Source organism: Phyllobates terribilis, unplaced genomic scaffold (assembly GCF_046119375.1).
Source record: "Phyllobates terribilis strain yellow unplaced genomic scaffold, ASM4611937v1 Scaffold_8__6_contigs__length_399053987, whole genome shotgun sequence".
Taxonomy (NCBI): Eukaryota; Metazoa; Chordata; class Amphibia; order Anura; family Dendrobatidae; genus Phyllobates; species Phyllobates terribilis.
Genome location: NW_027362768.1, coordinates 252060197 through 252074301, shown reverse-complemented (window position 1 = coordinate 252074301; position 14105 = coordinate 252060197). Strand labels below are relative to the sequence as shown.

General features: G+C 41.0%; 1 protein-coding gene across 3 annotated transcripts in view; it reads left to right on the top strand.

The window, feature by feature from the left end:
• The window catches only part of MRTFA (myocardin related transcription factor A), a 129169-nt gene that overhangs the window by 31826 nt on the left and 83238 nt on the right, over nucleotides 1-14105 (top strand). For all 3 annotated transcript variants that reach the window (XM_073644167.1, XM_073644169.1, XM_073644170.1), the window contains one exon: nucleotides 13665-13720. In XM_073644167.1, coding sequence (XP_073500268.1) covers nucleotides 13665-13720 — 56 coding nt within the window. The remainder of the gene's footprint in view (nucleotides 1-13664; nucleotides 13721-14105) is intronic.

Here is a 14105-nt window from a genome sequence, read left to right as displayed (position 1 = left end):
TCCGGTCTGTTAGGTATGAGGAGATCCAGGATAGGGCCAAGTCTGTGATGCCGATAGATGAGAGAGTCTGTAGTAAGAGGGAATGGTCCACTGTGTCAAAGACAGATGACAGGTCTAGGAGGAGGAGGACAGAGTAGTGTCGCTTAGATTTGGCGGTTAGTAGGTCGTTGGTGACTTTAGTCAGTGCAGTTTCAGTAGAATGGTGCGATCTGAAACCAGATTGTAGGCGGTCGAAGAGGGAGCAGGAGGAGAGGTGGGAGGACAGTTCAGAATGGACATGTTGTTCTAGTAGTTTTGAGGCATAGGGGAGAAGTGATATGGGACGATAGCTAGACACAGAGGATGGGTCAAAGGAGGGCTTTTTGAGGATGGGTGTGATTGAGGCATGTTTGAAGCATGAGGGGAAGACACCAGTTGTTAGTAACAGGTTGAAGAGGTGGGCTAGGGCTGGGATGAAGATAGTGGTAAGGTTTGGGATGAGGTGGGACGGGATTGGGTCAAGTTTACAGGTGGTGAGGTGTGATTTGGAGAGTAAGGAGGAAAGTTGATCTTCAGAAATGGTGGAGAAGGTGGTTTTGGAGGAAGAGGGTTGAGTAGGTGTGGGGAGGGGCTGTGGGGGCTTTAGGCAAAAGCTTTGTCTGATGGTGTCAATCTTCTGCTTGAAGAATGAGGCAAAGTCTTCGGCTGAAATAAGAGGAGAAGGAGGAGGCACTGGGGGACGGAGGAGAGAATTGAAGGTGTTGAATAGTTGTTTGGGGTTGTAAGACAGGGAGGATATGAGAGATGTGAAGTATGTTTGTTTTGCTGCAGTGAGTGTGGACTTGAAGGTAGTGAGGGACTGTTTGAATGCGATGAAGTGCTCATGGGAGTGGGACCTTTTCCATCTGCACTTAGCAACCCTGGAGGCCTGTCGCAGTTCTTTAGTTAGGCTGTTGTGCCAGGGTTGTCTGATTGTGCGAGCCTTGGTATGTGTGAGGGGGGCGACCGAATCGAGAGCTGCAGCGGTTGTGGTGTTGTATAAAGAGGCAGCAACATCTGCATCATGTAAGGAACTAATGTCTGTAAGAGGGAGGAGGGATTCAGAGAGCGAGTGTAGGTCAAGGTGTTTGAGATTTCTGTGAGGGTATGCAAGTTTGTGGAGTGGGGATTGTTGCCCTGGAGAGGAGAGAGAAGAGAATGTGAGTAAGTTGTGGTCAGAAAGAGGGAGAGGTGAGTTAGAGAGGTTAGATGGGGAACAGAGGCGGGTGAAGATGAGGTCCAGTGTGTGGCCATCTTTGTGGGTGGGTGTGGAAGACCACTGAGTAAGACCGAAGGATGAAATGAGGGGTAGAAGCTTAGAGGCAGCTGAGAGAGAAGTGTCAATGGGGATGTTAAAGTCACCCATGAGGATAGTGGGGATGTCAACGGAGAGGAAATGAAGTAGCCAAGTGGTGAAGTGGTCAAAGAAAGTGGTGGTTGATCCTGGGGGGCGGTAGATGACAGCCAGTTGGAGGTTGGATGGGGAGTAGATGCGCACGCAGTGCACTTCAAAAGAGGGGAGAGTAATTGAGGGTGGCAGTGGGATATGGGTGAAGGAGCAGTTATCTGAGAGGAGGAAACCTATTCCTCCACCGTGCTTGCCGGTGGGGCGGGGGGTATGGGAGAGGTGGAATCCGCCATACGAAAGTGCAGCAGGAGAGGCTGTGTCGGAGGGGGTGAGCCAGGTTTCAGTGATGCTGAGGAAGGAAAGCTTGTTAGTGATGAAGAGATCGTGAATGTAGGAAAGTTTGTTGCAGACGAAGCGAGCGTTCCATAGAGCTCCTATTAGTGGGACTGGGGAGGCTTGGGCTGGGCGGATGGGTATAAGGTTAGAAGGGTTACGAGAGTTTGGGATAGATCGTGGGTAGGAGGTGGAAGTGAGTGTAGGGATGTGGTGAGGAGGACCGGGATGTGGAGAGATGTCGCCGGCAGTAAGGAGGAGCAGAGAAAGCTTTAGTAGGCGGGAGCAGGAGAGGGCATGAGGTGGCTGTCTGTGTTTAGAGGCAAAGGATTGTATGTTGAGGAATAGCTCTGAGGAGGAGGTGAGATGGGTGGGGAGAATGGAGGGAGAGATGAAGAGTTCATTACTAGGTGTAGGTATTAGGGGTGGTTGTAAGAAGTGAAGGATTAAGGGGGTGAGAGTGAAAACAAAGACAAACATTGTTTACTGTGACTTAGTATCCAGTTACCTTCAGTTCCCTTCAGGTTCAATTCAGGATTAATTCAAATTTCAGACACTTCAGCTAATGGACACTAAGGTGATGGACACAGACTAAAGTCTAACAGACTCCTGGCCCACTTAGAACATACAAAGACCATTGTCTTCATTGTATTAACAACACTTAAGACACAGGAAAGAACTAGAAGGTAACACTAGAGTAGAGAGTCTAGAGAGGAACTACATGCAAATAAACTATAACAGCAACACACCATCTAATGTCTTCTCAACATAGTCCTTTTACTGCATAAGCCTTCAGTTGTTGTATTGCTCCAACAGGCAGACGCTCAGGTAGCCTCACACATTTATGCCAACTCCTAGCCCACACACAAACCAAAGTGCTAGGCTGTGTGCCCACTATGCGTTTTTTAAGCGTTTCCGCAGCGCCAATTCTGCTGCAGAAACACTTAAAAAACGCTTGGTAGAAGGTCTGCAGCACAACCAAAAATTATTTTTTTTTTTTTTTTTTTTTTTTTTTTTGGAATTATTATTTTATTATTTTTTTTTTTTCTCTTTTTTTTCTCTTTCCTTTCTTCGTCTACTTTTCCTAATTACAATGATAGGAACTGATTGTAATTTTATACTTTATATTTATGCATTGTTTTATGTTGTATGTAAAAATTATTATTATTTTTTTTTTTATATAATCTAAAATATAGGGTGGTAGATGACAATATATCCTATGAAGTATTAAGGTTATAGGATTCACAAGTTGTTTTTTTTTTTACAGCGAATCCTTTTTATAAGAACCCTATATGCTTCATTAGGCATTATTTTATAACAATCCTTTTTACTCTATTAAGCATATATGAACTCAAGGGGTTAATATAGAGGTATTACTCTGTATCTGGCCCCGCCCCTTTTAAGTAATTGTATACCTAGTCAAATGTATATAAGGATCAATTGTTTGCTGCTTGTCACACCTGATGAAGGTGGCTGTGTCCACCGAAACGCGTTGTGTGTGTATTAATAAATCAGTCCTTTTAATATTTTTGCCCTGTTATTGGCGCTCTGGTACCGCTATTCTTATTCACTGATAATTCTGCTGCAGAAACACTTAAAAAACGCTTGGTAGAAGGTCTGCAGCACAACCAATTATTTTGCGGAATAGCGGCGTTTTCGCTGCCATTGACTTGCATTGGACCACATGACATCCGCATCACTACATGTGCACATGCAGATATCATGCGGTTCAATGTGCGGATGGTACCTGGGTTTGGAGAAGAGGAGACTCTCCTCCAGACCCGGGTACCATAGTACCTGTAAAAAAAAAGAATAAAATAAAAAATATACATTATACTCCCCTTCTGATGGCCCCCGCTGTCCTTATCCGATCCGTCCTGGCTTGCTGGCAGCTCGCGATGGTCTAAAAGGACCTGCCATGACGTCATTTAATCATGTGACAGGTCACACGACCGCTGACGTCAAGCCAGGACGGATCGGATAAGGACACCGGGGGCCATCAGAAGGTAAGTATAATATTTATTTTTTACCATTCTTTTACGGTCACACTATATAAATCCATGCTGCTTGCATGGATTTTTATAGTGTGACCAAGTTGTCAAGCACTTTCCAAGTGATGCTAAAATCGCTTGGAAAGCGCTTGTCAACCCGTATGCGGAAATGCATGTGAGGAACTCTTCACTTCTGCTTGTCCCTGGCAGGAAAAACACATGTAAAATCTGCATGCTTTTTTTCTGCCAGGGAGATGCAGAAACGCTCAGGAAAAATCCGGAGCATTTCTGCATCGTGGGCACATAGCCTTAGCTCTATTAAGAGGTGTGTCTTTAGAAAATCTGGTACATATTAATCCCTGATGTCTTTATACTTCAAAAACACCAGTCGTTTTATACTCCTTCAAAGTTGTGGGATTTCTTTTTTTCTTTTTTTTTTGTATAATAACTCTAATTATATGTTTTTAAATTTGGTAACTGGGAATTGTATTTGGCCCTTAAAGTTTTGGGGAAAACTCTGCAGTAAAAAAAATGTTTTTCACCTGCTTGACTAAAGCAATTTTTTCAAATCTGATATGTCTTTGTGTGGCAATAACTCTGTAAAGCTTCTAAATATACTAAGGATTTTGATTTTGTTTTTTTTTCTTGACACATTGTACTTTATGTTGGTGAGAAACGTAGATCTGATATGATTTGGGTTTATTTATTGAAATTAGAATTTTTGAAACTCGAATTTTTATGCCTTTTTAAAACAAATATTTCTCCGACATAAATTAGTTAATAAATAACATTTAACTTGTGTCTACTTTGTGTCAGCCTCTGTTATTAAACTTATTTCTATGTTAGCATAAAAAAACTACAAGTTTAGCAGAAACTTAATTTTTTAAGCAAAATTTACTTTTTTTTTCTCTTTTTTTTTTTTTGTATACTTTAAGTGTCTCTGAGGGGTTTATATGTCAGAAAACCCCCAAACAGAACCCCAAGAGAAGTGTGCCAGAACAGCAGAAACCCCCCACAAGTGATTTTGGAAATTGCACCACTCTAGGACTCCATATATGGGTGCTCGAACTATTTTTACCTCACAGGTGTTTTCCAAAAAGAAGCACACAGTGAATGTTGTAGAGTGAAATTTGCAAATATGCCAATGTAGTGCCCAATACATTGTAGTGCCCATATATTATGCCTTGTACTTCTGGAGACATGCACCCCATAAATTAAATATGCTGTTCTTGCTCCAGTAATGCGGTTTGGTCACACTGCAATGCTCAGAAGGAGGGTGATGGGGGGAGTTTAGATTTGGGAGTACAGAATTTATTTATTTTTTTGGGTGGGGATGGGGGATCCTATTTGCTTTTCCAGAGCCGTTGAGCTACCAGCAAAGTGGAAACTCCCTATTTTTCATTGCTTTTTTATACACTAACAACTCATGTTTTGCATCACCATATTTTTTCTCTGTAAAAATAAAAGTAAACAAAAAAAAAAAGTTCACATAAAATAAAATGGTACCCGACTGTTCCCACAACTGTGGTCTGGACTCGGGGAGGTCATGTCCAGCTCACAGCTGAGGCTACCACAGTGTGGGAGGTGCAGTCAGAAAATGACCATGGTCTCCTATGCCCAGGGACTGCCGTTTTTGCGGTGTGTAAGTGTCGTACTCAGACACCCATCAGCAAATAAAGATGTCAGCCCCCAACGGCTGCAGAAAAAGAAGAATAAATTAATGTTAAGATCATACATGCCATTATGTATTAAAAATAATTGATTATTTGATTTATAATCCGTAATTATTATTACAAAAAATAAAATCGCAACACATTCCCTTTAATAAATGATGTGGCACGTGTATCGAGGAGTAAAGGATGGGCACTATATACTGGGCACTGAAATGACAAAGTTGAAATATTCACCCCCGCCAGCGAGGTCAAAATAGTCACTACGCCCATGGATGATTTCCGTGAGTGTAATTTGCAAAACGAGCTCACTTTTTAGGAATGTCTGCGGTTTTGGCAGCAAAGGGGTTCTGAAAATGGCACCCAGATTTTTTCTTCAAGAAACTGTTTCCCAAAAGCCAAATGGTGCTCTTTCCCTTCTGAGCCCTGATATGTGACCAAACAGAAGTGTATGACCACATATAGGGGCTTCCCGTACTTGGGAGAAATAGAGTAATAATGAGAAACATTTTTACTTATTATCCATGATAAAGATTAAACATTTTGAGCTAAAGCTACTTATTATTGTAACAAATGTAATTTTTAATTTTCACAAAGTAAAGAACTAGGTGAAACATCTGTGGGATAAAAATGCTCAGTACACCCCTAGTTTAATTTCCTGAGGGGTGTAGTTTCCAAAAGGGGGTTACTTTGTGGGTTTTCTGCTTCTCTGGCACCTTGGGGGCTCAACAAGTGGCACCCACAAACTATTACTGCCAAATTTGTGCTCCAAAGGCCAAATAGTGATTCTTCCCTCAGTAACCCCCTCATCCCTCCCCCACCCCCTGTTTGCATAAACAGTTTCCGAGCACACGTTGAATATTCCCACATTTGGAGGAAACTGCTTTATTAATTTTGGGGTCCATTTCCTTAGATGATTATTCACTTGTGAAAATTAAAAAATTGGTGGGTAAAACCACATTTTAGTGTCAAAAACATTGTTTTTCGATTCCATGGCATAGCGTTATATAATTCTGTGAAGGACCTGTGAGTACAAAATGCTTAACATACCACTAGATGAATTTTTTGAAGAGCTTATTTTCTGAAATGCGGTCACTTTGTTGTGGTGAGATGCAATCGGACAATGACCACGGTCTCATATGCCCAGGGACTGCTGTTTTTGCGATATATAAATGTCGTTCTGAGACACTTACTCATCAGCAAATAAAGATGGCAGCCACCAAGCTGCAGAAAAAAATACATATATACATGTTAAAATAGTACATGTAATTTTTTCTTAAAAATAATTGTATTATGAGAGGGATGGAGGGGTTTCTGCTGTTCTGGCAAATTTAGGGCTCTGCAAGTGGCGCAAGCAAACGAACAGTAATTTCCAACCACATATTAGTAATTGTCACATTTGGGGAATTTGTTTTGCTTATTGTTAGGTCCATTTTCTCATATTACCCTTTTTGTGAAAAGTAAAAATTTGGCGCTAAAGCATCATTTTAGTGGAAAAATTTAAATTTAAATTTTTGCATCCCAATGTTATAAACTCTGGGAAATACTTTTATATCCAAAAAGATTAATGCTTTGAGGGGTGGAGTTTCAAAAATAGTGTGACTTGTGGAGGGTTTCTGCTGTTTTGGCACCTTGATGGCACTGAAAACGAGACATAGCGTCCACAGCCTATTGTGGTCCGAAAGTCAAAAGCACACCCTCCCTTCTGTGCCTGACTGTGTGCTGAAAGAGTAGTTGATAATCCAAATGTGGTTATCTGCATATTTAGGAGACATCGCTGTTACAAATTTTGCAGTCCATTATATCATGCTATCCTTGTGAAAAGGAAAAATTGGGGGCTAAAACAACATTTTTGTGGAAAAAACATAATTGTTATATCAGAGCAATATTTTCAGAGTATTTCTCTTATTACCGGTTGTGAAAATAAAAAAAAAAAAGGCTTAAGCAACATCTTATTTGAAAAAATGAAGTTTAGTTTTTTCTTTCATTCCACTTTGCAGTAATTCCTATGATGCACATTGAAGGGTTAACAAACTTCCAGGATGCGGTTTTGAATACTTAGAGGGGTGCAGTTTTTAATATTGATCACTTTTGGAGATTATCTGACATAGTTAGGTCCAGAAATATCTGGACAGTGACTGAATCTCCATGATTTGGGCTCTGCATGCCACTATTTTTTATTTAAAATGAAACAACTGCGATACAATTGAAGCGTAGACTTTCATGTTTGATTAAAGGGGTTGAACAAAAATATCCTGTGAAACTTTTGGAATTGCAACCATTTTTCTACAAAGCCTCCTCATTTCAGGGGCTCAAAAGTAATTGGACAAATTAATTTTACCAAAAATAAAGTGTTCATTTTTAACCCCTTTACCCCCGAGGGTGGTTTGCATGTTAATGACCAGGCCAATTTTTACAATTCTGACCACTGTCACTTTATGAGGTAATTACTCTGGAACACTTCAACGGATCCCCCTGATTCTGAGACTGTTTTTTCGTGACATATTGTACTTCATGGTAGTGGTAAAATTTCTTCGATATCACTTGCGTTTATTTGTGAAAAAAACGGAAATTTGGTGAAAATTTAGCAATTTTCAAAATTGTAATTTTTATCCCCTTAAATCAGAGAGATATGTCACACAAAAAGTTAATAAATAACATTTCCCACATGCCTACTTTACATCAGCACAATTTTGGAACCAAAATTTTTTTTTATTAGGGAGCTATGAGAGTTAAAAGTTGACCAGCGATTTCTCATTTTTACAACAAAATTTACAAAACCATTTTTTTAGGGACCACATCATATTTGAAGTCACTTTGAGGGGTTTTTATGACAGAAAATACCCAAAAGTGACACCATTCTAAAAACTGCACCCCTCAAGGTGCTCAAAACCACATTCAAGAACTTTATTAACCCTTCAGGTGCTTCACAAGAATTTTTGGAATGTGGAAGAAAAAAATGAACATTTAACTTTTTTCACAAAAATGTTACTTTAGACCCAAGTTTTTTTTTACTTTCGCAGGGGTAACAGGAAAAAATGGACCCCAAAATTTGTTGTACAACTTCCCCTGAGTACGCAGGCACCCCATTGGTGGGGAAAACCACTGTTTGAGCGCACGGAAAGGTTCGGAAGAGAAGGAGTGCCATTTGAGTTTTTGATTGTAAAATTTGCTTGAATAATTAGCGGACGCCATGTTGCATTTGGGGAGCCCCTGATGTGCCTAAACAGTGGAAACACCCCGCAAGTGACACCATTTTGGAAACTAGACCCCTCAGGGAACTTATCTAGATGTGTGGTGAGCACCTTGAACCCCCAGGTGCTTCACAGAAGTTTATAACATTGAGCCGTAAAAATAAAATTTTCACATTTTTCCCACAAAAATGTTTTTCAGCTCCCACTTTTGCATTTTCATAAGGGTAACTGGAGAAATTGCACGATGCAGTTTGTTGTGCAATTTCTCCTGAGTAAGCAGATACCCCATATGTGGGGGAAAACCACGGTTTGGGCGCATGGCAGGGTTCGGAAGGGAAGGAGCGCTATTTGACTTTTTGAATGTAAAATTTGCTTGAATAATTAGCGGACGCCATGTTGCATTTGGGGAGCCCCTGATGTGCCTAAACAGTGGAAACCCCCCACAAGTGACAACATTTTTTGAAACTAGACCCCTCAGGGAACTTATCTAGATGTGTGGTGAGCACCTTGAAACCCCCAAGTCCTTTACAGAAGTTTATAACATGGAGCCGTGAAAATAAAAAAAAATCTAACTTTTTCCACAAAAATGATGTTTTAGCCCCAATTTTTTTATTTTCACAAGGTTAAGAGGAGAAAATGGACCCCAAAAACTTTTGTGCAATTTCTCCTGAGTACGCCAATACCCCATATGTGGGGAAAATACAGTGTTTGGGTGTACGGCAGAGTTCAGAAGGGATGGAGCACTGTGTTACTTTCTGAACGCACAATCGGCTGGAATCGAGAGCGGATGCCATGTCGCGTTTGGAGAGCCCCTGATGTGCCTAAATAGTGGAAACCCCCCACAAGTGACCCCATTTTGGAAACTACACCCTTCAAGGATTTTATCAAGGGGTATAGTGAACATTTTTATCCCAGAGGTACGACACAGAATTTGATAACATTAGGTCATCATATTTAATAAGTTGTCATTAGTCTTCAGCACAAGTGCTCACTACTTGAGTTTGCATCGGGTACTCAGGTATGCACCATGTATCGCGGGTGCTCGAGTCCCCGCCCGCATGTTTCACGGTTATTAGACACCCAAAAAAAAAACATGCGGGGATCGGTCGTGCATGGCAGGCAATCCCCGCAAGGTTTTTTTGGCCGCGAAGCATATGGGGCGGAGACTCGAGCATGTCACTCAAGAACCCGCGATACTCAATGCATACCAGAGCACCCGATGCAAACTCAAGTAGTGAGCACTTGCGCTCAACACTAGTTGCCATATCGTCATCTTTTTTTTTTTTTTTTTACTTTTGAAAACAACCCCACCCTGACCCCAACCCTAGCATTAGCACAACCCCAACCCCAGCCCTAGCGTTTATTTTTTACGTCGTTCCTAGTGCGATATAAGTGATTAGACGACCTTATTCTTCGGGTCGGTGCGACTACAGAGATACCAGAATCATATCGGGTTTTTATGATTGACAGCTGTCACACACTAAAAGACACATATTTTGTAAAATCTAGTTTTTGCATCACCATATTTTGAGAGCTATAATTTTTCCATATTTTGGCCGACAGAGTCATATGATGGCTTGTTTTTTTGCGGGATGAGTTGACGTTTTTATTGGTGCCATTTTCAGGCATGTGACATTTTTTGATCGCTTTCTATTCCAGTTTTTGGGAGGCAGAATAAACAAAAACCAACAATTCAGGAATTGTTTTTTTTTATTTTTTTTTATTCTGCTCCGCGTGTGGTAAAATTGATAAGGTAGCTTCGGGTCAGTACGTTTGCACCGGTACCACATTTATATCGTTTTTCTATATTTTGGTGCTTTTACACAATAAAAGCTATTTTATAGAAAAAAATATTTTTTTGCATCGCTTTATTCTGAGAGCATAACTTTTTTATTTTTCGGCTGATGGAGCTGTATGGCGGCTTATCTTTTGCGGGACAAGATGACGTTTTCAACGGTACCATTTTTATTTATATTCTTCTTTTGATCGCGTGTTATTCCATTTTTTGTTTGGCAGTATGATGATAAAGCATTGTTTTTTGCTTAGTTTTTTTTTTTTTTACCGTGTTCACTGAAGGGGTTAACTAGTGAGACAGTTTTATAGGTCAGGTCGTTCCGGACGCGGCGATACCAAATATGTGTACTTTTATTGTTTTTTTTTTTTTCTCTCATAATAATATTTATTGATGGGTACATTATATTTTTATTTTTGGTGGATTCTTTTTTTAAAATTTTTTTTTTCACTTTCTGACAGGTTTTTTATTTGTTTATTTTGTCCCACTATGGGACTTTCACTTTTTTTATTCTGATCGCCTACATAGCATAGGAATGAAGCACCATCCCTGTGCCGTGCAGGCAGTCAGCGCTGCACAGTGAGAAGAATGTTTGGTCATGCACTGCGCATGACCAAAAAATCTTCCTGCTGTCTGGTGACCCGGATGTTGTCATGACGACATCGGGTCGTCATGGCAACATCCAGGAAGCCGCGGCAGACAGCGCTGGAGGCCGGAAAAGGAGGTGAGTATTGCGATCACCTCCCCTTAGCCACCGCAATGCTGCGATCGACTTCAATCTCAGCATTGCGGGGGCTAATGTGCCGGGAGCGGTGCGGGACCGCTCCCTGCACATAGTACCGGGTGTCAGCTGTGACACTCAGCTGACACCCGGTGGCGATCGCGCCCACATAGTCTGTGTGCGTGCGCTATCGCCAAGACGTACTAATACGGGTCAGGCTCTTAAAGCCCAGGGCACAGACGCGTATTAGTATGTCTTGGGCTTTAAAGGGGTTAATACTTTGTAGAGAATGCTTTGCAGGCAATGACTGCCTGAAGTCTGGAAGCAATGGATGTCACCAAACACTGGTGTGAAGAATATTGGAGATATAATTCCATGTCAATCATGTTATTTGGCAGAGGATTATAAAGCCCCATTCAGTGTGAAATTCTAACAGGACACCTAGCAGCTGTAGGAAGAGGAAGGTGGGTTCAAGAGACTGAGTGTGTCAAATATCATACCTCTCACTGGCTCTTTCAGGCCAAAAGGACCTGCTGCCATGTGGTCCCAAGCCATGTCGGTTTCCTTTAGTTAGACAGATAGTATTTTCATAACTCAATGTGGAATTGTCTTAGCCATACACCGAATAGATTTTTGAAATCTTGAGGACATGGTGAATGTCCGCCTGGGGTTCAACCCAGTCTAGCACATAGGGGCTAGGGAGATACACTGTGCAGCCATTCAGAAATCCATGCTGCTGTGTTTAGTCTCCACGTATAGCAGGGGCCCGGCTGGATCCGATGACACCAGAACCGGCTCCCTAGGACCGTCCATTAAGGAGTTATGACCCATCTTAGTTTCTGGAGTTTCTAGCTGCTGGAAGCCAGGGTTGGAGATTTGAGTCCAGCCCAGCTGATGGCCTCACTTAAAGTTATGTTTAATAATAATGTGAAATATGCAAAGAACGCCACAGCTGCTTTTGAGTATGACAGTGGCAATATAGATTGAAGCAGGAAATGCTTTTAAGGGAATCTGTCATTAGGATCCATCCTCCTAAGCCGTCTATATGGGCATGTAGGTCATAGGAAGCTGAATAAAATGATACCTTGATATTTGTGATCTGATGGCTTATTCCAGAGAAATCCACTTTTTTCTTACATGTAAATGAGCTTTTAACATCAATGGGCCAGACATTGATCTGCATGAGAATTTGTCTCTAGAGATTATTATAAATGAAAATGGATCGTTACCAGTGTGAGACATGTAATGACTGACACTTTGCTGTCATCACACACAGCTCTGCAGTGAGGTCAGAGCTAACAAGGTACAGCAGAACTGAACTTTGTCTCTTTAAAAACATTTGCAGCAGCACTTGTTCTCTCATAGTGTTGTCAGCTCTGCTGCAGAGCTGTGCCTGATTATATGTAGCACAGTACAGCAGAGTTTAACATTGTCTTATTGCAAACACAACAAGCACATTTTCAGTAGTCTTGTCACAGTGTTATCCACTCCCTGACTTGAAAAAGAATTGTGGCAAGGCGCACACCACCTTTCCGGCACATCGAATTCCAACATACCCCCTCATCAATAACGGTGGTATTGATGTATCGTGGCCTTAGACCATGGTCACACGTTCAGTGTTTGGTCAGTATTTTACAATAGTATTTATGAGCCAAAATCAGGAGTAGAACAGTTAGAGGAAAAGTATACTAGAAACATGTCACCACTTCGGTATTTATCACCCACTCCTGGTTTTGATTTACAAATACTGATGTAAAATACTGACCAAATAATAAACCTGTGAGCATGGCCTTAGAATAACTGGAGAAATTTGCCTAGAGCAGAAATTGGCATAGCCAATATTCACGGCTGCCTGATGTGTTAAAAACAGTGCAGTATATTAAATACAGGTAAAAATACTATATAACAAGACAACAGCCCAGGAAGTATTAAGAAAAACTCCTGTGCAGTTGGTAAATGAAGTAGTGCAAAGTGTCAGGACAAAATAGTACTGTTTTAGTTAAAGACCATACTAACAGCTAGACAGGGACTCTGCACCTGGCCTATATTTTAATTTCTTTGTCAAGGATTTTCTCTTCTGTTGTGTTGTATTCTCCTTTTGTTTAAAGGGGTATTTCCATCTCCAATGTCATATCCCAATATGTTGTAGGTATAATAATAATAATATTAGCAAATGCCTCCAATTTGAAATGTAGTATAGTTCTTCTGATTCGCTATGTCACTTACCCCATGTGTAGGGCATTGCAGTAACTTAGGTATCTATGGTTAGGACCACTCATGAAGTGACAGTTGGTGAGAAAGCTCTTAGTGGTCATAACCTAAGCTACTGCAATACCCTGCACAATGGGGTAAGCGACATACCGAATTAGAAGAACTATACTACATTTCTAATTGGAGTTATTTGCTAATATTATTATTACTACACCTACTACATATTGGGATACGATCTTGGAGATGGGAATGCCCCTTTAAGTAACTTCTATATTTAATTATGTATTTTATCTCAAATTAGAGAGTCAAAGTATTTTCAAGATTTTCAGATTTTTCTGTAAATACTTCTTCAAGTAATACACTGTATTTGATTTATTTTTTTTTAGCATTGAAGAGTCCAGCATCTTTCCATGAGCAGAGAAAGAGTTTGGAGAGAGCACAGGTAAAAAACCTAACATTTATGGGATGTAGGGTTTTGAAATACCGTATATACTCAAGTATAAGCCGACCCGAATATAAGCCGAGGCACCTAATTTTACCACAAAAAGCTGGGAAAACTTATTGACTCGAGTATAAGCCTAGTGTGGGAAATGCAGCAGCTACTGGTAAATTTCCCCATCCTGGTAAGTATTGCCCCCTCATCCCTAATCCTGGTATGTATGGCACCCCTTATCCCCAATCCTGGTATGTATGGCGCCCCTCATCCCCCAATCCTGGTATGTATGGCACCCCTCATCCCTCAATCCTGGTGTGCATGGTCTCCTCATCCCCCAATCCTGGTATGCATGGTCTCCTCATCCCCCAATCCTGGTATGCATGGCCTCCTC